Raw genomic sequence first — 24,457 nt, forward strand, 5'->3', positions numbered from 1 at the left:
CTGATGAGTAACAGAGAACAGTACACAGAAAAAATTCCTCAGATCTCTCAGCCCGTCTCCCTACAGATAGAGGATTCCTTTGATGCAGCACAGTCTTTGTTTAATTAAGTTTTCAAACCCCAGGCCAGAGGATCCCCATACCCTAACGAGGCTATTTGCACATTTGCTTTGCTTTCTGTTCCCTCCCCCAGTTCCTTCTTCCCCCTCAACTGGGCCTCCAGGCTTTCTCTTCCCTTTTTCTTTCATGCTCTGCAGCAGGCCATATTCCCTTCCTCCCCCACCTGGCTCCCCGGGGGAAGGACTGGAAAGCAAAACAAAAGAATCACTCCCAGGGAAACTATAATTGGCACAACCCTGCTGCTCCAAAACTCCCGCTGAAGGTGAGGGAACAGCTAAAGCCCCTCCCATGAAGAGCCCAGGAAAAGCCGGAGGGAGGGAGCGAAGGCTTTGAAGCCCAGGCTAAAACCTTTGATGGTTCCAAGCATGCTGTGAGGGAGGCCCCGAGGGTCTGGTCAGCCCGAATCCCTCGTTACCTCCCCGGCAGAGCGGGCTCCTGCTCCACCCTGCCCCGCTCAGGGCTCTCACAGAGGTGAACTCATCCCAGCTAAAAATATCACCTGGGAGTGCTGGGGGTACAATTTCCCCCCATGACATTAGCACTGACCCCATTGGAACTGGGAACACTTCCTCCTCGTGTGTGGCTGGATTGTACAATTGACACATTTTATGCTTTCTTTAGAAATAGTGTTTCTCTCATAGATACAGGGTAACCCTGGCGAAGTCCGACCTCAGGGAGATGTCCCCAAGTGATGACCATGGTTATTCCGACTTTGCCGAGTCATTGGGTGGAAGGAAATGGCCCGTGGAAGGGCAGAGCCGTGGCAGTGTGGTGTGACCACCAGAATGCTCCCCAAGTGCCCCTGTCCCAATCCCACTTTGCCATCTCTGCTTGTGCTCACTCATCTGATGTTTTTCCAGTGGAGATGCTGAAAACTGCATCCAACAAAAACCCATTGTACACAGGAGACTTGAAAAGTTCATGGATGAATTGTCCCAGATGTTTTACACAGGACTTTGGCTAACGCTTATTAATCCTTGAAGATGTAACCAAGGGATCCACGGTGGATAATTTGGTGTAACCAAAGTAAGCGTTAAGTGCTGCCCCAGAGACTCAGACGTGAAGCCGGGCCCTGATCTGCCAATATTTAATGAATGTCAACTTTAATTGGTGACGCACTCTAATGGGTGACACTCCTAATGATCAGGACTCAGGTAATGAAATCAGGAATGTTTATTGGGTGTCTCAGGCATAGGGGGGCTCAGACAAGCTGCCTTGAGGAACATAATGAAAAGCAATTTGGTGTCCATGGAAGCTGTGAGAACAGACGAGGCTGTGAAGCCCTGCAAGGGGCCTGTCTGTGCAGGACAATGTGTCTGCATCCACCTGAGCCTGGCTTTATCAGGAACGCAGCCCTGTGCCTATGGGAAAGGAATCCGGGGCTTTGGAAAGCACTGAGCAGAGCAAATGATCTTTCCAATCACCCCAGGGAACTGTTCCTCAGAGATGACAAATACATTCATTGTCTTTCACTTTGAGAAGCAGGAACTGGTCCTCTTAAGCAGTTTCAGCCTAATGATCCAGCCACATCCTGAGTACCCAAATTCGACGGAAATTGCCTGCTTAGAGATCATAGAATGTGAATTGGTATATATGGCCATATGAACATATCACATATGAAATGAGTATCAAACCTTGTGTGGTGTCAACTTGCAGGGTTCCAAATGTATCAGAATTTGGCTTTCTGTCTGTACTACCATTTGCACTTTTATTGTTTAGTGAGTTTCACCCATTTTCCAAGATTTCAAACCAATTTATTTACTGTACAATCAACAGATTTAAATTAAATTTGTACTGAATGTTAAAATCCAGTGGGATCTTATTTAGGTTGCCCAGAGAAGCTGTGGATGTGCCCAAGGCCAGGCTGGATGGGGCTTGGAGCAGCCTGGGATGGTGGAAGGTGTCCCTGCCATGGCAGGGGTTGGGATGGTGGGTTTAAGGTCCCTTACAATCTAACTGTCCTGGGATTTTATTATTTACCAGCTCCTGAGATTTTCTGTCAGTAACTTGAACTTGCTTGAGCACATCCAGAGGAGGGCAACAAGGCTGGTGAAGGGCTTGGAACATTATGAAGAATGGCTGAGGGAGCTGGGGGTGTTTAGCCTGGAGAAAAGGAGATTCAGAAGTGACCTTATCACTGTCTACAGCTTTCTGAAAGGTGGTTGTAGGCAGGTGGGGTTGGTCTCTGCTCCCAGACAACTACTGACAGAACGAGAGGACACAGCCTTAAGCTGCACCAGGGGAAGTTTAGTTTAGACATCAGAAAAAAAATCTGAACTGGAAGAGTGACTGTGTGCTGGAATGGTCGGCCCAGGGAGGTGCTGGAGTCACCGTCCCTGGATGTGTTCACAAAAAGCCTGGATGTGGCACTCAGTGCCATGGTTTAGTTGATGAGGGTGTGTTGGGTTAGGTCATAGGTTGGACTAGATGATCTTAAAGGTCTTTTCCAACCTAGTTCATTTTGTGATTTCATGATTCTGTAACTGGGTTTTGCTGACTGTACATCACAGGGGTCATCAGTACAGTTAATTTAGATTCCTCTGACCCAACTCAGGGTCCTACACCTGAGCCATAAGGACAGGAAAGGAGGAGAATCTATTTCCATACCAGAGGTACTTTTCCTGATCAACCCTGGAACAACTGGATATCCCTGTCCATCATCTTGGGGCACAGGAAAGCTGCATTAGAACCAAAAGTTCTCACAAAACAGGAGAGACTGCAAAGGAAGAAGAAACTGCCTGCAAAGCTGTGATCTTTTCCTTAGTCACAGCTGAATATTTTAAAATCCAAGATTTATTATTGCTGGAGCCATCTCATTTCCCTGGCACAAGGTCTTAGTCACGGCGTGCTGTGGAGCCCATTCCCATTGTTCCTGAGCTCTCTGGGCTGCTATAAAAGGCTGTCAAGGGCGCTCGGTGTCACTGCACTGGAGCATCAGCACGGGGCTGGCAGGAGACTCTGCAGGTCAGGACTCACTGGGATCCAAACACCACCATCAGTGAGTGGATAATGTTCCTTTTGTAACTGGGAGATGCTTTTAATTAATGTAGGGTTTACTGTTGATCAAAGTGTCATTTCTCTATTGTGTCTGAGCAGTTCTGCATTAGCATAACTTAAAATATCCCCCAGCATTTAATACACACATCTCTATGTATATTTATGTGCATGTATCTGCATTTAATACACATGTTTTTCATCAGAACTAATACCCACTTGTTATTTCACATCTAGTTTGATTTCAACATACTGCCCAAGAAAATTACTCACAAATTGCTGGGGAAGGCTTATTAAGAACAAGCTTGTTACAAGCAAATACAGAATTGATGTGTATTTATGTTCTATTAATGTATAATTTGTTTTTTTATCCAGCCATTGACAATATTCAAGTTAGTATAAAAACAAGTCGTTTGAGGAGATGCTGCGTTTTTTATTATACCAAATTTCTTCTTCACAGAAAAAATATTCCTTAAAAAAATGGTACAGGAACTTGTCTTTACTGCTCTTACGTAACAATTTTAATGCTGAAACTTTTGTTTTGTTGTCCCTCCAGGTTTTGATGTAACAATTAATACAGGATTTGCTGGTAATGGAGTAAAGGGTTAGGCTGGAGCCAATCCTAAAGCAGAGTATAGTCATTAGTACGAAAAATGCAGAAATTTTAGGGCTAGACCTGGCAATAAAGGTGTGGCAGGGTTGAAGGGATGGGCAGGTATGGATCTCCCAATGCCATGAGCAGATATAGAGCTGCTGAATTATAACATATATTAAAATTATCATGGCACAATTACATCTTCTAGTTGTCCCTTCCCTAAGCCAGAAATCCACTTCTTCACAGAGCAGAAATCCAGCATCAGTCTAATATTGGACATTTGGGTGTCAGCACTTGTCTTGCTCATGGAAAAGGTTGTGTTATTGAAGGCCCAAACCCCAGGGCTGTGGACAACTTTAACTTGATATTCCTGCTCCAGCCTCAAATACCTTTTGGATTTCATGATTTTCAGCCATCCTGATCTTTGTGTAAAATTGCTGTGTAGTTTTTTTATCAGGAGTGTCTTTTCCAAGTCCTGAAATAATTTTCTGTGCTTGCAAATGCACAAGAGATCAAAATGTTATATCAAGAGGCAGCAGCGGGAAAGGAGATTCAGGACTCTAAGCAAGGAAATGTAGAAATATCCTGTGAATCTTATTCATCCTTTCCTGTGTATGTTACAAATCCACAGGTCTGGGATGATGTGGGAAGTCCTGGGGTGTTTTACCACAGCACAATGCTCCACTCTCATTCCTGCTTAAAAGCTGAAATTAATTTTGTCAGGTGAAAGCAAGCACAGAAGAAAAGATTTCTGATCGCACCATCAGCTTCTGGACCTGTGGAGCTGATTTAAAGAAGAGAGGAAATGTTCCTGCCCCAGAGATCTCTGCAGACAGTTACATTTTTGGCAATTCTTTCTTTTGCCTGTTTTGCAATGTGCCAAGACCTTGAAAAGTAAGCAATATTACCTTTTTACTTCATTGATATAATTAGAAAACTGCTCACTTTTGATTTCATGGGTGTGTTCTACACTGCTCTTGGTTACTCCAGGCATGGCAGAAGAAAAATTTGATGTATTTGATACAGCACCATTTTACCTCACTATCTCTGAAGTGTAAAATTAGACCAATTGCATTTTTAGATGTGTAACATGGACCACATTTCAGTTGTCACTTTTAAACACTGTGTAGCAAATCACATAAGGATGTTCAACAGAAGCCATGGAGATGGCACATGCTGAAATTCCATATTTAGGTTCCCATTCAGATCAAAATCTGCAGTAGGAGCCTATAGCTGTAGTTAGATCTTACCTAAGCAGCCTGGAATCCTGAAACATTTCCATCTGAGATTTAGCCTGCCCTCCTCAGTCAACAGTTGACTCAAATATTTTGGTGCATCTGAAGAAAATAGGAGTTTAGTTTTATTTCATGGACATCAGTGATTTCAGGTAAATTACTCCCGAGTTACAACTCTGGAAGGAAAGAAACAAACCTGAGTCCTGGAACACTGAGGTGATGGAAAGGGAACTTTATTCTAATATTGAAATCTCCGAAAATAATCTAAATTTGGGAAATACCAAATTGCCAATCTCCCCAGATTACCTTTCTTAAAAAAAGAGATTCAAGGTACACCTTTGTGAGTAGCACAGCATTTCAGCTTCCCATCTGCAGGAATCCTTAGGCTTCCTGACAGGCTGCTGCACCTCCAGTGCTTCTTCTTCGGTGCAGAGAGCATTTGGGGTCCATGGATGCACATCAGTGTCTCCGTGCCCTGACTCTGTGTTCCTTCCCTTGCAGCAGGAGGGCAGTGACCGAGCACCAGCTCATGCACGACAAAGGGAGGGAGGTCCAAGGGCTGAAGCGCCTGATGTGGCTGCAGCACGCCCTGGGTGCCGTGCACACTGCCAGCAGCAGGAATATCCCACTCCCAAATGCCAGGTGGGATGTGCAGAAGAGCCAAGATCCCTCAGATTTCAACAGCAGCGATGGAGATGAGGCTTCAAGCCTGATGAAGCAGCTGCTGGAACCGATGGAAGCTCAGGGCTTCCTCCCGCTAAAGCAGCTGGATGGGAAGATCTCAAAGGGTCACTGGAGCCCGCAGCACCTTTTTGACCCCCTTTGATTATTCCCACCAGCGTCAGCCCAGCCTTCTGTCCCTCGCTTTACACGTGCACCGCTGGAGGGAACAGCTCCAGCCAAAGGTGAACAGCAAAATGAAAACCCTTAACTGCATTCACTCCTCCAGGTGTTCACATAGACCCTCGTACAGGTCCTCTCCCATCTGAGCGCTGGGACTGTGAGATGGGTCCCCTCTTCCCTCGCCAGGGCCCTCCCTGTCTCTCCTGGATGTCTTAGGGACGCTGCAGCCACTGGGAGCTCCTGGAGCTCACACGTAGCAGGAAGTTTGGGTCATTAATCTGCACATTCACAGGCTCAATCACAGCCTAATGTTTTGACTCTGGAAGAACTTTACCTCTGAATACAGGTTCTCTTCCATTCACACTTGCCTGCAGTAATTTCACACTCTCTCTAGTAATCACTTTTCTTATACTGTAGTTACAAAGGGTTTTTCAGCTTGCAGACTGTTCATCCTGGACCCTCAGGATTTCCTTTGTTTTGCCGGGTAGAAGTTGGCAGTGATCCCCATTCAGCCAAAGCCCCAGACATCCACCTTGTTCTGCTGGTGGAAGAGATGAGAACGAGCTTGCAGGGTCCCTCTTTGAGCCTTTTGTTCCACACTTTCTTTTCTTTCCTCAAGTGAAATCCTATCCAAGAGCTCCCACAGCATCAGAAAAACATTAATGAGGCCACCTGTGTTTTCTGAGAAGTACCGCTGGATTTTGCTGTTCACCTTTGATAACAAACTGACCACCTCTGTCTAAGCAAAGCAAAGTCCGGTTTAACTGTAAAGTCAGTCTTTCAGAAATGAAATCTGTCATGTGTGTTAAAAATATATAAATGTACCAGCATTTCCGTTGTGTAGGGACTCTATACACTGTTTTAAATCCTGAAATTCCTCTCTTGCTGATAGACTTCAACTGTGCTGAATGCAGCTCTCAGTGATTAAAATGTTGTCAATAAAAAAAAAAAAACCTTTTCACCCTCTTAACTGCATTTGCCTTTTTTTTTTTTTTTTTTTTTTTTAAGAAATGCAAAAATGACATTTTCCCAATGTCTCCACACATCTTGGATGATTATAGCATCACATTTCTTTTGTTATGTCAATCCTCACAGCTCCCTATTATGTTCCCAAGGTCAGTCAAACCATTATTGAAGCCGATGGTTTCAGCTATTCCTGATGACCCAGGAGGAGCAAGATGAAAATGGGTTGTACAGCCCAAGCTGTATAATGAGTTTGCTGAGCTGGGATGTGGGAGCTCCTCCGCATCAGAGTCAGAGGATGGAGCCTCGGGGACCTGACTGTGACAGCTCTGGGCAATGGTCCTGTCCTGCCCAGCACTCTGTGGGTCAGCCTCTCTGTCCTCGCAGATGCAGTTTCCTCTGGGACTGAGGGGTTGTTTCCTTGATCGCCGCAAGGCAGAGGTTGGCGGCTCGGTGGCTTCTGTCCCTGGGCACGCCCTGCTCCTGTGGGCACTGGGTGATGTGTATCACCTCCACGGGGATGGGAAAATCCAGCCTCCCCTGGACGGTGAGCCCCGGCTCTGTGCCGGGAGGCTGCAGGTCACAGCACCACTGTGGGGAGGAGGGAACTTGTGAAGGCAGCCAGGGCAGAGCTTCCCAGGCCGGGAGCAGTTACCCCTGGAGCACCCCAGCAGCACGGCAGGCCGGCCGGCATCCAGAGCTCGCAGCTCCGGTACCTCTGCCGGACCCAGCGGAGAGCAAGGGCTGATCTGCACCGCGGCCCCTCGAGCCGTGTCCCCTGCAGCCCCCGGTGTCCCCGCAGCCCCCGGTGTCCCCTGCAGCCCCCGGTGTCCCCTGCAGCCCCCGGTGTCCCCTGCAGCCCCCGGTGTCCCCGCAGCCCGGGCGGGCCCGGCCCGGAGCGGGGCGCAGGCGCTGAGGGCGGGGGCGGGCGGGCTCGGGGCCCCGCCCGGGCGGGGCGGGCCGGGCTCGGGGCGCCTGCGCTGCCCTAGCGGTCCCTGGGCCGCCCGTCCCGGCCGGCTCGCTGTCGGTGCGGGGGGCGGCGGTAGCGGCGCGGGGGCTCCGGTGGTCCCGAGCCCCCCACCCGCCTCTCCGCAGCCGCCTCGCCGGGACCCCGCCTCGCCTGCAGCCCCTGCCGCCCCTCCCGGGGGCTCCGGGTAAGCCTCTCCCGCCTTGTTCCCACGGGCGTCCCCCGCCCAGCGCTCCGCATCCCCTCCCCGCCCTCCTCTTTCCCTCCGTCCCTCCCCGCGGGCCCTCCCCGGGGGAGCGGAGCGGAGCGGGCCCGGCAGCCGGAGCTCTCAGGTCCGGTGGAGCTGAGGGCGGCCGAGCTGCGGGCCGGGGTCCGTCCCGCGGGCTGGGCCCAGGGGGGGTCCCCTGCTCCTCCTCTCCTGGTGCCTCGGGCCCCCTTTGTCCGCTCCCGGGGATGCTGCCGGGCCCCTCCGCCGCTCGGGCCGCGGGGCCGCCACCCCCGTGCCGGTGTCACCTCCCCGGACGAGCCCCGGAGAGGAGCATCCAGCCCCGCTCCGTCCGCGGCCCCCGGGGCGGCCGCTGGGCTCTGAGCGCCCATCCCCGTGGAAGGGGCCCCGAGCACCAACAGGTGGTTTGGCACGGATGCTTTCTCTTTTCTTCCCTTTTCCGTTTTTTCCCCGCACCCCATCTGTCAGATAATTTTCCTGGTTTGTTCTCTAGGAAGTGAGAACCGCCCATGGCTTTTACACCTCCTGCTCACCAGCTCAGGGTGCAGCCCCCCATCTTTGGGAGTGTAACCACTCACCTGTGGGGGTGTGACCCCATCCCAGGGATACTCACAGACTGTGAACCCCCACTCGTGTGTGTCACTCTGAGCTGCCCTTCCATAAAGCCATGATTCCACCTCACACAAAGACATAATTCCATCTCAAAAGTCACCCAGCTGGAGATCTTCACCAGCTCCTGTCCCACAAGGAACTTGTAAAGGCAGCACACACGTAGCTGCTGTCTGGGAGGGAGGTGGTTTGCGGGGCCCCGTGGTGATGCCTCGTAAAATCTGCAAAAAAATGAACAGAAAGAGTGATTCGGGTGTGTTGGCAGCACCCAGAGTTGTAAAAAAGGGGAAGTGTCTCACCTATTTTGTCTGCAATTTCTAGTAATAGTTGCAAAACTCTGTTACCTTACAGTGAGTTAGGTGGTGCCCAGGGTAAGGCATAGTTGTACATTTGAAATCTTTGGGTTTTTTTTATGCATATCAGGAAATAGAGATGGGGTGTTAAATATACTGAAGCTGCTGCTGGTTGGGGGTGCCACACTCCAATATTTATATCCTGTATTCTCAGAAATAGAAAGGATATTAAAATACATATATTTTTCTTGGAAATAAATATGTCAGATACTTTCACTAGGGTTTGAGTTTTTGGCTATTTTTAAGAGACAACTTGCTCAAAGGCAGTGATTCTCTGGATTTGGCCAAATTTCCATGAGAAAACATCTAGTAAAAGTGTTTAAGGGCAACTAAATGCCCTTTTCACTCATTCCTCAGTTGCTTTCTTATTGGGATGACTTTCAGGTTTTAGATAAATTTCACAGCAGAAGAGCCAGTAGGCAACTGGTGGAATTATTTCTGCAGGGTTTATGGGAAGAATAACTTCTGGATTAAATGTTTCAGTGTGATACTCCTGAATTTTGAACATTCATTAAAGATAGAATGTGGTGGGAGCGATAAACATTTGCACTACTGGCTGAAAATGTGGTTTTTGAGGCACAAAGTTTCTTAAGTTTCCTTCCCTCTAATTTCAGATCAAAAATGTTCAAAACAGGAAGTTTGACTTGTACCTTTTATTTTGTAAGACTTTTCCCTGCTTAGCTTATACTAGTGATATTTGTTGTTAAAATCTGAACTCTGTGATTAAGCATCAGTTAATGGGTTTGGGCTCATGCTTGAGGATTATTTGTCATTTATAATGTTGGATGTTCCTCCCTTCTTTCCTGCCAGCCATGGCCATGACAGGCCCAACGCCGTGCTCGTCCATGAGTAACCACACCAAGGAGAGAGTCACCATGACAAAGGTGACATTGGAAAACTTCTACAGCAACCTCATTGCCCAGCACGAGGAGCGAGAGATGAGGTAAAAATCCTTCTTGTTTCCCTTCCATACTGGATAAGAGCCAAAATTTATACTGAATGAATTTCGTTTTCAAAGCAAAAATAATAAAATCACAGACTGATTTGTACTGGAAAGGACCTTAAAGTTCATCCCATTTCACCCCCTGCCATGGGCACACCTTTCACTATTCCAGTTTATTCCAAGCTCTGTCCAGCCTGGCCTTGGACATTTCCAGGGCTGGGGCAGCCACAGCTGCTCTGGACAGCCTGTGCCAGGGCCCCATCACCCTCACAGGGAACAATTCCTTCCCAATATCCCTCCTAACCTGCTCTGTGGCAGTGGGACTCCATTCCCTCCTGTTCAGTCCTTCCAGGGCCTTGTTCAAAGTTCCCCTCAGCTCTCTCAGAGTCCCTTCAGGCACTGGAAGGGGCTCTGAGCTTTCCCTGGAGCCTTTTCCTTTCCAGGCTGACCATTCCCATCCCTCCCAGCTTGGCTTCAGCCCTCGGAGCATCTGTGGCCTTCTCTGGGCTGTGTCCAGCAGCTCCAGGTCCTTCCTGTGCTGGAGGCAGCTCTGCAGGGGGGTCTCACCTGAGCAGGGCTGAGGGGCAGAATCCCCCCTGCCCTGCTGCCCACGCTGGGGCTCAGCCCAGGGCTCGGTGGGGTCTGGACTGGGGCATGTCCAGCTCTGCCTCACCAGCACCCCCAAGTCCTTCTCCCAGGGCTGCTCCCAATCCTTGCTCAGTGTTTGTGCTGGGATTGCCCTGATCCATGGGCAGGACCTACAGGAAGACAGGCAAGGAGCCAGGGAGGGGGAGTTGTGAGGAGTCAGTGCTGCCTGTGACTGACTGCACCTGGGGCACCTCTCAAAGTTCTCCAGTCCAATAGAACAAAGGACTGGACTGAGCTGTGTGATTTTCCTTCAGCTGGAACCCTCTAATTTGCTGAATATCCTCAAGCTGTAGCACTGGGACTTCTGCTGTTCTCCCAGCTTGCCATGGAGTCTATAACCAGAATTTGGAAAGTGGTTCAGTGTGGTTTTGGCTTTGCTGCCAAACCTGTAACGAGCTCCCTGAGGAGCTCCCCAATGCCTGCTCACTACAAGAGCTGCAGAAATGAGGAAGCAATTCAGAAATAAATATTAACGTGCAAAGATATTTTCTTCAAAGCTTCAAATGAGTAAAGAGAAACTGAAGTCCAGTTCAGGCAGAAAATATTTCTCATTTAATTCATTTCTTTCTCTTCGCACAGCTCTTGCCTTGAAAATTTATTTACTTATTATGTCCACTGTTGTGTATTCCCAAAATGTCAGTGTTTCTTTTTTTTCTGTTTAGGATCAAGACCTTGTCTGAACAAACAGACTGGACTTTATAAGTTACATGTTTTTTTGCAACAACAGATGTCTGTGTGTGTGTAATTTGGAATTTAAATGGTGTTGACACTGTACCCTGAAGTGCACCTTGACCCTATTAGAGATATTTGGGGGAAATTCAGTGTGGCTTTGGCATCACTCAGTCCTGCTGAGCCATTTCATTCTGTTTATTGTACAGACTTTGCTACTAGAGTTTCTGTTTTGAGTGTGGATTGGGATGACTGGGCAGGGCTCGCTGGTACTTGAGCAAGGGCATTTTCATTGTGACCAATTCTGAAGTGATAACCCCAAATATTATCATGTCACAGCAGCTGCAGAGAGCCCCAGGAGACAGGAAGAGGATCTTGCAAAGAATGACTTGCAGAAAGAGAAAGAATTTTTTAATACATTTGTAATGTCCCAAACCACTGGTCCCAGTTCAGCCAGCTGTTAATACGACTGGCACTGGGAAAAAGTTCCCAGAGGATAATCATTACAAGTGTCCCCTGAAGTCATTCCCCTTCCAAAGTCCTGCTTCCTCCTTTCTTTTCTTCCAAATAATCCTTTTGTAATAAGGCTGTAAATATTTCTGATTCTTTAAGAGGGAGAACATGTACAGACAGGTTTCCTCTTCCCAACTATTTTGAGTATCTCAGGGATTAGGAAATCTAAAATAACTTTTCTCATTTTGCATGTGAATAGTTTGAGATGCAGAGAAATTTTAAATGTGTTTGAATACCAGTTTTCCCTGGAATAAGTGAAATTTTAGTGTTTAAATGCTTCTTATGGCCCTGACCTGAAGTGACTTGCCCAACTGTGAGAGAGATAAGAACAGAACCCAGATCTCTCAATTTGTATTTGTGTACAGCAAAAATCTACACTTGAATAACATGTGAAACTCAAGGCAGGTTTAGTTTATTAAAATCATAGAGGGTAAGGTTGGAATTATAAAATTGGATAGTAGATTCTACAAAATTAATTTCCTGAGTCTCTCCTGTACATCTTTACACTTGTAACTTGCTGGCACAGACCAGAGGTTGTGGGTATGTGCACCTTGTTAAGAAACAACATTAATGATTCAACCTGGGTTTTTTTAAAACTTGATTTAAAAAGCAAGGTTAATGATTCAACCTTTATTTTTCTAATTTGTCTCTGGTCTAGACAAAAGAAACTAGAACAAATGATGGAAGAAGAAGGCCTAAAAGATGAAGAGGTAATGAATATGGAAAAACTACCTTAATGGTTAAATACCAGAAATTTTCTTTTCTAAATGGAGATCTGGGATCTTTCCTTGGAATTGCTGTGGTCCCTGTGGAACCCACCTGCAGAACTCTCACTGGGGTCTCTTAAACTCTAGAAAAGAATCAGGAGGTCGGCACATGCACAAAAGGAGACAGAGTTCCTTCGCCTGAAGAGAACCAGGCTTGGACTGGAGGACTTCGAGTCTCTAAAAGTAATAGGCAGAGGAGCATTTGGAGAGGTGAGTCCAGAAAAAAAAAGTGTTTTAACTGGCTCTGGTGTTTGTTAAAGACTTGCTGGGTTTATACAAGCAAAAGGTAAGTGTAACAACCACAGATTGACTTCACCTCAGCAGTCATGTGCAGCTGTTTTTTACCTACTAAATGCTGGTTCAAGACATCCTGTGCCTTAAAGGAAATGGAGTGATGTTGAAAAGGACCTGATGGACAGTTTTACAGTGGGTTTTAAAGGTGAACTTCTGGGGCTGGACTTAGGGAGACATGGAGGGCCCTTGCAAAGTCTCTTCAGAGAAGGGGCTTTGGCACCTGCTTTAGGTGTGAATCAGCATCCTCTCTGTTAAAATACCTGCTGCTCTTAGCATTAATTAGCAGGACTTTGTGCCATCGCTGTGCACTGTAATGCTTCTTGTGTTTTATAATCTGAGATGATTTCCTGAGATGGAAGCCAAGGGCTCGATACCCAACTTTGTCATGAGTTGTGCTGGGAACGCTGGATTTGATCCAATCTTTGTGTGCCCCCAGGTGCGCCTGGTCCAGAAGAAGGACACGGGGCACGTTTATGCCATGAAAATCCTACGCAAAGCTGATATGCTTGAGAAGGAGCAGGTGAGGAACACCCCGAGCAGGAATTGTACTGTGGGTTACTCTGGGAGGTCACTGTGGTGTGTGCATAGGAGGAATATGTTTATGAGGCTTTAGTTTAGTAGCTAAAAATTCTGGGTTTTTTTTTACATCTTTTCTTATAGAGGAAATAAGTCACAAAAATCTCTGAATTCACAAGGACTTCTTTTCTAGTGGGCTCTTTCAGCACAAATTCCTGTGCAAATGATTCAATGCAGACTTCAAGGCTGGTGTTTTGCTGCATTTCTGACTTACAGGATCAGATATAAATATCAGAGATACAACTGCTGGAATTCTGACGCAGAGACATAAAGCAGCAGCATTTAACATTTTTAAGGCTTTCATTTGCTAGTACTTCTGGATATATAATGATGTGGGACAGTCACCTGTTCAGCACTGGGATGAAGCTCTTGTGTTTTCAAAAAGAGATTTAATGATTAGGCATATTTGTAAAGAACTGAGATTTTTGTATATAGGATTTATATAATGTATAGGGTTACTAGGTGTATATATAATAGGTATGAAAGATATGTATATAATCAACCACATGTTGAAGTTCTGACAGTGTTTCTGCCTTTGTGCAGAAGTTTAACTTTTGTCTTCCAGTATTTGATGTTGTTCAGAACAATAATTGAATTGCCTGTGAAATAAATGCATTTAATAAAACTGATCCAATGCACTGTGTCTGTCCAGGTTGGCCACATCCGTGCAGAGCGGGACATCCTGGTGGAGGCAGACAGCTTGTGGGTTGTGAAGATGTTCTACAGTTTCCAGGACAAGCTAAACCTCTACCTGATCATGGAGTTCCTGCCTGGAGGTAACTCTGGAATGCAAGGGCTGCTCACCTGTTGTTTGGGGGTTGCTAATTTCTTCATTACAAAGTCTGGGACTGGAGTGTACGTGGTTGCCCTGCAGTGGTGTTTGTACTGTACATCTGGGAGGGACCAAGATTTCTGCTTTTTAGGGCACTGAGGTGTTTGGCAGGCTTGAGGTTTCCTGTTTGAGCTGCAGGTGTTTAAACTTGGCTTTAATATTCTTCTAGTTCCTACCCTTGCTATGCCCTGGCTGTCTGTAGAGCCACAGCATATCCAGGTCAGGCAGCCTCTAACCTGCTGGTTTTAGCTGAATGCAGCAGAAATAGCTTTTTTCTATAAATGTCTTCAAACTTAGTGAGAGTGGAGCCCGTGTGTTCACCTCTGGGGGGTTTCCAGGTGACATGATGACGCTGTTGATGAAGAAGGACACTCTGACAGAAGAGGAGACGCAGTTCTACATTGCCGAGACCGTGCTCGCCATTGACTCCATCCACCAGCTGGGATTCATCCACCGCGACATAAAACCTGACAACCTCCTCCTGGATAGCAAGGTATGGGCTGGCCACTGGCTGAGGAGGAGCAAAGAGGCCTTGTGATTGTTCATACTGACCTGAAGGGGTGTTGACAGTTGTGGAAGAAGATGGTGCTTCTTTATTTAGCCCTTTTGAGGGCATATCTGCCAAATTGCCAGGGAAAATCCCCAAAAGCCAGGAAAGACCCCAGCTCCACTCAGACCTTGAGCTCTTCTGACAGCTGTTTAAACTATTTTTGGCTATTTCAGATGCAGTTTAAAGCATGTGGTTTCAGTTCTCTCTTAGGCAAAGCTGCTTCCCTTTCCTCTCGCATGTGTTCCACTCCCACTTGCCAGTTCTGGTTGTACCAAATGTGAAGGATGTGGCTGTTCCAGTAGCCAGGCTGAGCATGGAAAGTCTCCCTTGGGATCAGGCTGTACTCCTGAGGGCTGGCCAGGCTACCTGGTTATTGCAGGCACTTTGCAGAAATCTTGATTGTTTCAGTGTCCTCCTATTGCTCACTCCAAGTTTGCCTAAAATCAAGATTTCTTGGGAAGAGTTTGCCAGCAGTAAATAAAGACCTTCCCACTACGGTGTAATGTTGGAATTACTGCAGAATCCCAGACTGGTTTGGGTTGGAAGGGACCTGGAAACTCATCCTGTTCCACCCCCTGCCATGGGCAGGGACACCTTCTGCTGTGCCAAGTTGCTCCAAGCCCTGTCCAGCCTTGCCTTGAACACTTCCAGGGCTGGAGCAGCCACAGCTTCTCCAAGCAATGTGTCCAATTCAGAATGTTTACATCTAGACATGAATACATTTAGGACTTTGAAGAAGAAGTATATTATATATATACACTTCTAAAAATTGCACGTAGTCAGTGTGGTCACATTATGCACCAGGACAGATTCACTCACTGAATTGAGGGTGGTTTTTATCTCTTGGGGCCAATACACAACCCAGGGACTGCAGCTGCCTCTGGAGGTGGTGTTTCCTTTCACCCTGAAGTGGTTGGGAACTTGCAGAGCAGAGGTTTCCTGAAGTAAATTGTCACTGGGCTTTCTCTGTGGAGCAGCAATGGAAGTATTGATGGCTTCATTCCCTGAACACATGCAGTGCTAGGTTTAAACAAGGAAGGCAAAGGACACTGAGGAGCTGGAGCATGTCTAGATAAGGGAATGGAGCTGGTGAAGAGTCTGGAGCACCAGGAGCAGCTGAGAGACCTGAGGGAGCTCAGCCTGGAGAAAAAGAGGCCCAGGGGGGACCTTCTTGCTCTCCCTGACAGGAAGGTGCAGCCAGGAGGCGGTCAGGCTCTTTGGCCATGTCTCAAGTGAAAGAATGAGAGGAACTGACCTTAAGTTGTGCTGGGGAGGTTCATATTAGATATTAGATTTTTTTTTTTTTCACTGCAGGAGTGGTCAGGCATTGCAGTAAGTTGCCCAGGGAGGTGATGGAGTCACAGTGTCTGGAAGTGTTCAAGAGGCATCTGGAGGTGGCATTTGGGGACATCATTTAGAGGTGTTGATGGTGCTGCTGGGTTCTTTTCCAGCCTTGCTGATGCTGTGATTTACTATGCTAATGTTTTATATTGGTTTTGCATTTTTGTTTTGTTTTGTTTATTTCTAGGGTCACGTGAAACTGTCAGATTTTGGTCTGTGTACTGGGCTGAAGAAAGCCCACAGGACAGAATTTTACAGGAACTTGAATCACAGTCTTCCCAGTGACTTCAGTAAGTTCTTTGGCTCCAAAGGGTATCTGGTTGGTTGCTCTTGGGTCCTGAAACAATGCCTTTCAGTGTGAGGGTGTGGCTGCAGTGAGGAGTCTAATAATCAACTTTACATCTTGAGGTGGATTTTCATTTTCTGTAAACTAAAAATCATTTCAATTACTTTAAACCCATTTTCATTTCCAGAAGTTTGTCTCTGAAGCAAACTCTGCTGTAGCCCTTTGCATGTGTAATATGAATAAAATGAGAACTCACTGAGTTAATAGCTGCTGGCTGGATCTCAAGTGTTACTGAAATTAACCAGCACAGTCCCAGGATTATTCTCGAGGGGAATAACTTGGATCATGGAGTTACATCAACCCTGAAATCCTGGTTTGCTAATGAAAGGCTCTATTAGATGTTGCCCACATTTCATAAGTTTGGAAGTTGCTGAGAGGTTTAGGTTTGGGGTATTGACACACATCTTAAAAGAAATCTTTAGTGTAATGGTTTGGGGTTAAAATATATTGGGTGACCAGTAGGATTCAGTCACAGCTGTTGAATCTCCTTCAGCTTTCCAGAACATGAATTCCAAAAGGAAAGCAGAGACTTGGAAGAGGAATCGCCGGCAGTTGGTGAGTGGGTTCCACCTGCTTGGAAATGTTGCTGCTGTGTTGTTGCATCCAAATTGAATGTGGATTTACATGGAAGTTTTTAATGTATCTGAGTTCTGGACAGTCCTGAAAGGAAAAGGTTCAGGGTTTTTTTTAAAAGAAGAGGAATTACTCTAGTTTGTCCTTCATCCATCTGCTGAACAGCTGGTGCCATATGTGCTAGTGATAGTGCTGCCATAATTACTTACAGGGATATCTGAAGTCTCCCAGCCAAAACTTTCAGTTCTTGCCACTTCCAATCTCACAAAGGGCTGCTGACCCATTCCAAGGTGACCCATTCCAGGACAGTAATACCCATCCCTGTTTTCTTCATGTTATTTTAAGACTCTCTTCCATGAAGATGTTGATTTTGTCTCTACATATCTTGGAAAAAAGGGTTTAAACACCTTTGCTAAAGGATTTCAGAGACAATCTGGTGTCTTCCTCAAAATAACCACTGTTGTGTAAGTTCCCATGTCTATGTCAGGCAGTTTTCCCTACAGATGCATAACTGATGGTGTTTGTTCCAGGCTTTTTCTACGGTGGGAACTCCAGATTACATTGCTCCTGAGGTTTTTATGCAGACTGGATACAACAAGCTGTGTGACTGGTGGTCCCTGGGGGTCATCATGTACGAGATGTTGATTGGTAAGGAACAGGCAGGACAGGGCTGTAGGTGGGAATGGTGGAGCAGGACATCAGCTGTAGTCATAGAATCCCGGAATTCCAGACTGGTTTGGGTTGGAAGGGACCTTAAAGCTCATCCAGTGCCACCCCTGCCATGGGCAGAGACAGCTTCTACTGTCCCAGACTGCTCCAAGCCCTGCTCAACCTGGCCTTGGGCACTTACAGGGCTGGGGCAGCCACAGCTGCTCTGGGCAGCCTATTTCTGTGATTGGGGTCAAGTTCTCAGACCATCCACTCCTTGCCTGGTCTCTGAGATGTGTTATGATTTCAGGAATTAATTTTGCTTGATCCAAGATTGTATTTTTGTTTCTTTTCAGGTTACCCACCATTCTGTTCCGAGACTCCTCAAGAGACGTATAAGAAAGTGATGAACTGGAAGGAAACCCTGACATTTCCTCCAGAGGTTCCAATCTCTGATAAAGCAAAGGATCTTATTTTAAGGTGCCAGCCCCATGGATTGCCATTTAATACAGTTCTAATTGTCTTGTCTCTGTATTCTGTGCCTCTCATGGCTTGTTTCATATGGAAAAACCCTGATGCTACAAACTGTTACACACATGCATCAAATGCTGAACTCCCTTGTCAAATACTTTTGTCTCTCAGGCCATTTAGTGGTTTCCTGACTAAACTGTGCTAAAAAGGAGCTCCCATGTAAGTGCTACTGCTCTGGCAAAATGTTTCTGCTCCTTATTTTGCCTGCAAGCTTCTCATGGAAGGGCACAACCCTTTTGACAGAGCTGACTTCTTGCAACAGCAGTGATTTTGCCTTTGTATGCACTGGAGCATACAAATGTATCCCAGTGCTTGCTGACTCATTTGTACTTCAGTATCTATTCTCAGGACAGAAATATAAATGTCTGGCTTTTTAGGCTTTATATGTTCTGCTCTACTCTGGTCCTGAAATAGAAAGGTCACATTATCCTGTTGTGAAGGAACAGCACATCTTAACTGTGGCATTGGACACGACATTCCTATACATAACTTTGTGTGTTGGTTTTGCTGTGGAAGTTCTTAGTCTGCTCCATTTATATGTTAAGAAATGACAGCAGTATCAGTTCAGAAAGCTGTTCCATTTCTGCATGGAATGCTTTTGTTTTCATTCTCCCTTCATTTTCATTCTTCCTTCCATCCCAGATTTTGCTGTGAATGGGAGCACAGAATTGGTGCATCTGGTGTGGAGGAAATAAAGAGTAACCCATTCTTTGAAGGGGTTGATTGGGAGCACATCAGGTAAGATGCTCTGCAGAAAAGCAACTGCTCTTCTCTAGAGACTGCTCAGGCCAGCCCTGGTCTGCAGCAGGGAGCAGCTGACTGGTTTTTATCATATCCAGCTGTGGGTGAGAGCATTTTGTTCTCTACCTGAAGCTTGCTGAGGTTTAGGTACCTTCAGTCTTGATTCTGTTAAGAAATGGAAGGTGTCTGAATCCTGCTTTGTCTGCCTTTGAAATCTCAATGCTCCATCTGCTCTTCTTGGCAGAGAGAGACCTGCTGCGATTTCAATAGAAATTAAAAGCATTGATGATACCTCAAACTTTGATGAATTTCCAGAATCTGATATCCTTAAACCAACAGGTAAGTGATTGTTTGATTCTCTGTGTAAACCTTCTTCTCCTGTAGAATAATCCTTCTTGTTAGTCAGATCTTACTAGATGCTTTTTTTTTTATCATGACCAAATAGCTTGGAAGCCTTACGGTGCAGGGAGTGCAAGCTGGAATTTGAGTTCCAGGAGATGCAGGCTTGTAAATGATGTGGGAATTGCCTGAGAAAGGGCAGCTCTCAGAGGCAGCAGAGCTTCCAGAAAGTTCAAACCTCAGCAGGGCTGGAGAGCCCAATGCTGCAAGTTCCCCTTGGTGCTGATTCCTGCTGGCACTTGGAATAGGGATAGGGAAAGGAGTTGTTTTGGTGTGAATCTCTGAAGGATCACAGCATAGTCACACATTTGCTCCACGAGTTTAAAAACAGATTCCCAGGCTGCTTTGGGTTGGAAGGGACCTTAATGTTGGAGTCTGAGATACAGACTGTGTGCCCTTGTTTCTAATACTTAGTTCTAGGATCCAAGGAAACACTGAATTTCATATAACATGAAATTCATGAGCATGTTTTCATGGTGATACATGAGAACAAATGTTAGATAGAAAAAGTGTGTGTAGATTAGAAAGTTTCTTAAATCACTGGGTGAAAAAGTCATTTAGAGAGCAAAAGACAAGATGGAGGATTTAGGGTGTTGTCTCTTGTCTTTCTTCTTTCTTCTTCATGCTCTTCTAGAGGTTTTTGGGTAGTAGTAAGTGATTGGATAAAGAATGCCACAGTGCAGCACACAGGTGTTGGGTCATTGGGTCACTAAGAAAGATAATTTAGTTGGCATCTGTTAATTGGGTAAATGGACATATAAAAGACCTTGAAGAGGATCTTTGTTAGCCATTTTACCCCTTTTCTATCATAGTGCACACAGCTCCTTGTACCTTGTAATGCTGATAGGAAAAGAATAAACAACTGAGACCAAACAAGAAAAAACTGCCTCCCTCTCGTCAATCTTCAGTTCAAAGGGAAAAAGAACCTAACCCAAAAGTCCTTAATGAGACACCTTAAAGCTCATCCCATTCCATCCCCTGCCATGGGCAGGGACACCTTCTGCTATCCCAGGTTGCTCCAAGCCTGTCCAGCCTGGCCTGGAACACTTCCAGGGATTGGGGCATCCACCACCTCTCTGGGCAACCTGTGCCAGTGTTTCACAGCTCACATTGTAAAAAATTTCTTTCTGTGGTCTGAATCTACCCTCTTTTAGCTTAAAATGCTTGTGCCATATCCTGTGTCCCAGAAGTTCTTTCCTGGGTTTGAAGCATGAAGTTGCATCCTGCATTTATGATATTTTTTCCTTTAAAAAGATTCATCCAGTGTTTTGTTTGAATATAAACTCTGCAGTTCCAGAGGATAATTCTGTTTCTTTTATGTCTTCCCAGTGGCAACAAGCAACCACCCAGAGACTGACTACAAGAACAAAGACTGGGTTTTTATCAATTACACCTACAAGCGTTTCGAGGGCCTGACGGCCCGAGGAGCAATTCCATCCTATATGAAAGGAGGGAAGTAACACAGCTTTACCTGGAACTTCTGAGCCATGGAATTCTGTTGCTGTACTTTGGGTTTATACCCATAAAAGAACTTGTTTTTTTTAAAGAAAACTTGAGGGCTATCAATTCTTGGAGAAGACTTCAGGACCCTGTTTTGTTACACACCTGGTTGTTACTAAAGACTTTTTTTTCCTGCACCATTGAAAAATTCCATGTTTGCATCATCTCTGCTGCCAGCACCTTTTGCTGCTTCAGGAGCAAGGGTTTTTTTTATATTCTTTGCCAGACTGTCCAGTCCTTCGGGAGATGAGAGCAAGCTTTCCCTTTGGCATTGCAAAGCATGGGATTCTGTGACTGCATCCAGTCCTGCATTAAGTGACAAACTCACTCTGCCAATTCTGCCAGCACTGTTTGCCCAGTAGTTGAGGACTCCAGGAGAGAGGAAACAAAGCAATAATTGAAGCTTGAGACAGACAACTCTCCAGGAAACTGTCTAGTAGAAGGACACAACTCAGATTGCCTTAACCTTACTTTGTAGTGCTGTTTTTATAACGTTCCTTGGAAGCCTCTTCAATAGCATTTCTCAGCTCTGTCGCTGTGGCCTCCAGTTCTGGTGCACTTTACTTCTGGTACTAAGTGACCCTCAAGCCATTTAATATTTTTTCTAAATTAAAAGATTTTGCAACACTTTTTCTTTCCTAAATAGAGGAGAAATGGGTCATTTCCTCCATTGAGTGCTGAGTTTTTGGTTACTGTATGTCAGGATGGATCCATAAACAATGCAGATAAACTACAGCTGGTCACACAAGTGGGTCTGGAATTAGAGCAGAGGGAGGGAAATTCCAGGAAGCTGATCCTTGGTGGGCAAGTTGAGCAGAGTTAAACCAGCCCTGAGGCTCCCCAGGCTGGCTGCTGCTGTTTCTTAGCCACTTCGGAGCTCTGCTGCATCTTCAGTGGTTTAAAGGCCAAAATGCATCTTCTGTGGCCTTTTTGCTGTTGGTTTTGAGCAGAACAGGATCAGACTGTTGCTGATGGAGGCCTGCCTGGTGTTCCCTCCCAGAGCTGCTCTTGCTGTACTATCTGTACCCAGAGGGTTCCACGGATGGTGCCTCATGGGGTCACTTTTGGGGCAGTGGAACCCACCGTGTCCACTTGTTGATTGTTGCCTACTCTAATTTATAAAAGTACATTCAGTTCTGATCAGGGTCTCTCCAGGAGAGCCCCAAAGTGCCTTTCCTTGCCTCAGCCTCTCTCAGTACACAACAGCATTTCGAGAGGGAGGATTCTGCCTCAGCTGAGCTCTTCCTAATTCGTTTTCCTAACCACAAGCTCCACTTTGTGCCCATTTGTAGTTAACTCTGCACTTCCAGGGGCAAGTGGCATTAACCCTTGGGCCTGTATGGTTCCAGTCCTGGAATTTACAATTTTATTAATATATATAAATTTACAATTAAAATACAATTCAGTGAGGTTTTTAAAAGTGTGTCTCAATTCAAATTGTCTTGGATTCCTGCAAACTTCTCTTGGTGCTGAACACTAACTCCAGAGTACAGACAAGATAAAGCTCCAGTGATGTCTCACAGGAAAAAAAAAGGCTTCCAGGTTTGTTTAGTCCTGACTTTCTTGATTAGAAAATGAAACAAAATGGATTTGTAGTGGAACTTTTTTTTTATATAGGTGCTTTTAGGCAATGTTTACCTAGATGTCTCTTGACTCGAGTGCCATCCTGAAGGACTGGTGGGGGACTGCCAGTACTGTACAGAACTCGTCAGGGTCCTCCCCTCACCACCTCTGTGCTTTTTGTACTTGTCTTAAGAGTTTATGCCTTGCCATAAGCAGTTCAGACAGCAGTTGGATCCTACCAAGCTGAAATGCAAAACTAGCCTTAATTAGAAGTCCCAGGATCTCTGCAGTCAGAAGGGCTCACTTGGATGAATGGGCTAAGGGAAGGAATGACTTACAGGATCAGGCTTTCATCAGCTCGTCCCTAGATCTGCTCCCTTTTGACTTTGCAAGGACTGATTCCAACTTCTCAAACCGTTCCATCCTTATCCTGCAGTTTCTTCTAGCCATTTGAAAATGCTGCCTTATAAACCATTGGAATTAATTTAAGACCTTTTTTTTTCAATTTCTAACAGCTTAATTACTGCCTTAAAATAAAAATGAAAGTCAAAATCCTTTGAAGCTGCTGTGGATTAGGAACAAATGATTATAGATAATAGCTGCATTCTTAGCCCTTTACTGAAAGGGACCAGCATTTTTATTTCTAAATACCAAAGATGAAGAAGCCAAGCAATTTTAAGTTAAGTTGCTGTGAAAAACCAACTCTCTAGTACTGTGTATTGCGCATTTTTAGTGCTGTGTTTGAAGTGGGACCCCTCAGGTGTGGCACTGGAGTCCAAGGTGAAGTTTTCAAAGGCACGAGGAGCAGTTGGGTACCTCATTCCTGTTGTCTTCCAGCAAAAGTTGGATGTCTTTGAACCCAGTTCTGTTGGACACACCTTTGCAGCGGGAGGTTCTGTATCCCAGGTTCATTGTAAGCCTGCATCCTGTTCCAGTTTTTTACCAACATTAGGGAAAAAAGCATCTCCTGTAGTGTCTCCTTCCCAGGATCCATACTTCACTGCTAACAGTAAGAATTTTGTATGACTGTTACATCTCCCATGGTAGCCAAACATTTTTACATTTTTTGTGTTTTGAGGTTTTTAGTATTTTTTTTTTTTAAGCTGCAGTTGCTGGATTTGTAGAAGTAATTCCAATCTGAATTTCCAATGGATCTGAACACCTTACGCTGCCAGTTCATCTCTGTATCATGCCTAGCACAAAGCTGCACTAAGTGTTTCTTATCACTGTGCCCTGACTCTGCCTTAACCTCGAAGTTGAAAAAGTGTTCTGTAAATATTTAAAAGCTGTTACAAAATTGCACTGTACAATTTGGCAGGTGTAGTCAACTTTTAATGGAGCGATCTCATTGTGTTGTGTAAATAAAATCCTCTTAGTAAACACACTCTTGTTGGGATGTTATGTTCTACAAACAGGAATCAGGGAATCCTGGAATGGTTTGGGTTGGAAGGGACTTTAAAGCTCATCCATTCCCAGCCCCTGCTTTGGGCAGGGACACTTCCACCATCCCAGGGTGCTCCAAGCCCTGTCCAGCCTGGCCTTGGACACTTCCAGGAATCCAGGGGCAGCCACAGCTTCTCTGGGCACCTGTGCCAGGGGCTTATCACCCTCACAGGGAAGAATTCCTTCCCAGTATCCCATCTATCCCTGCCCTCTGGCAGTGGAAAGCCATTCCCCTGTCCAGGTTCTGATGAAGAGCCCTTCTCCACTTTTCTTGTAGCTGCTCCAGATAGGGGACGGTGCTGTGAGGTCTTCACACAAATCCCACCTTGCTTGAACTCTTAGTGCCCTCCCCAAACTTCACCAAGAGAAGCCTGGAAGTACATACAAGGCTGAAGATGGAAATGAAAGCCAGACCTGCTCCAAAGCTGTTTTCTTGTGAAGATAAGTAGATGGAATTATCACTTTTCACAGCACTGACCAAAAATACTGGGGCTTGTTAGAGATGCTGCAGTTTGTGGGTCAAGGAGCATTGTCTGTGCTGCCTTTAGAACATCACTGCAATGAGGTGTGGGGGTGAAGTGAGCTTTGAGGTCTTCTCAGCCCAAATGGTGGGAACACTTCCCTGCCAAACCAGGCTCTGGTGCCAAACTACTCCTAAGACTTCAGAATCACAACCC

At 45.9% G+C, this 24,457-nt stretch overlaps 1 protein-coding gene across 1 annotated transcript; it reads left to right on the forward strand.

The window, feature by feature from the left end:
* Positions 1–7,709: 7,709 nt before the first annotated feature.
* STK38 (serine/threonine kinase 38) lies at positions 7,710–24,426 on the forward strand. The gene is made up of 14 exons (XM_058855605.1): positions 7,710–7,902; positions 9,714–9,846; positions 12,335–12,386; positions 12,531–12,653; positions 13,174–13,257; positions 13,966–14,089; positions 14,484–14,638; positions 16,224–16,326; positions 16,876–16,937; positions 17,486–17,603; positions 17,960–18,083; positions 18,777–18,872; positions 19,120–19,214; positions 20,604–24,426. Exons 2-14 carry the CDS (start codon positions 9,716–9,718, stop codon positions 20,732–20,734), a joined length of 1,398 nt encoding a protein of 465 aa, XP_058711588.1. The 5' UTR covers positions 7,710–7,902; positions 9,714–9,715; the 3' UTR covers positions 20,735–24,426.
* Positions 24,427–24,457: the final 31 nt, after the last annotated feature.

Source organism: Poecile atricapillus, chromosome 23 (genome assembly GCF_030490865.1).
Source record: "Poecile atricapillus isolate bPoeAtr1 chromosome 23, bPoeAtr1.hap1, whole genome shotgun sequence".
Classification (NCBI taxonomy): domain Eukaryota; kingdom Metazoa; phylum Chordata; class Aves; order Passeriformes; family Paridae; genus Poecile; species Poecile atricapillus.

Excerpts from the sequence above, each read along its gene's own strand:
- STK38 (XM_058855605.1), top strand. The coding sequence starts at position 9,716 with ATGGCCATGACAGGCCCAACGCCGTGCTCGTCCATGAGTAACCACACC. Across the intron at positions 9,847-12,334 it reads CACGAGGAGCGAGAGATGAG|ACAAAAGAAACTAGAACAAA; the intron begins GTAAAAATCCTT and ends TCTCTGGTCTAG. Across the intron at positions 18,873-19,119 it reads GTTGATTGGGAGCACATCAG|AGAGAGACCTGCTGCGATTT; the intron begins GTAAGATGCTCT and ends TCTTCTTGGCAG.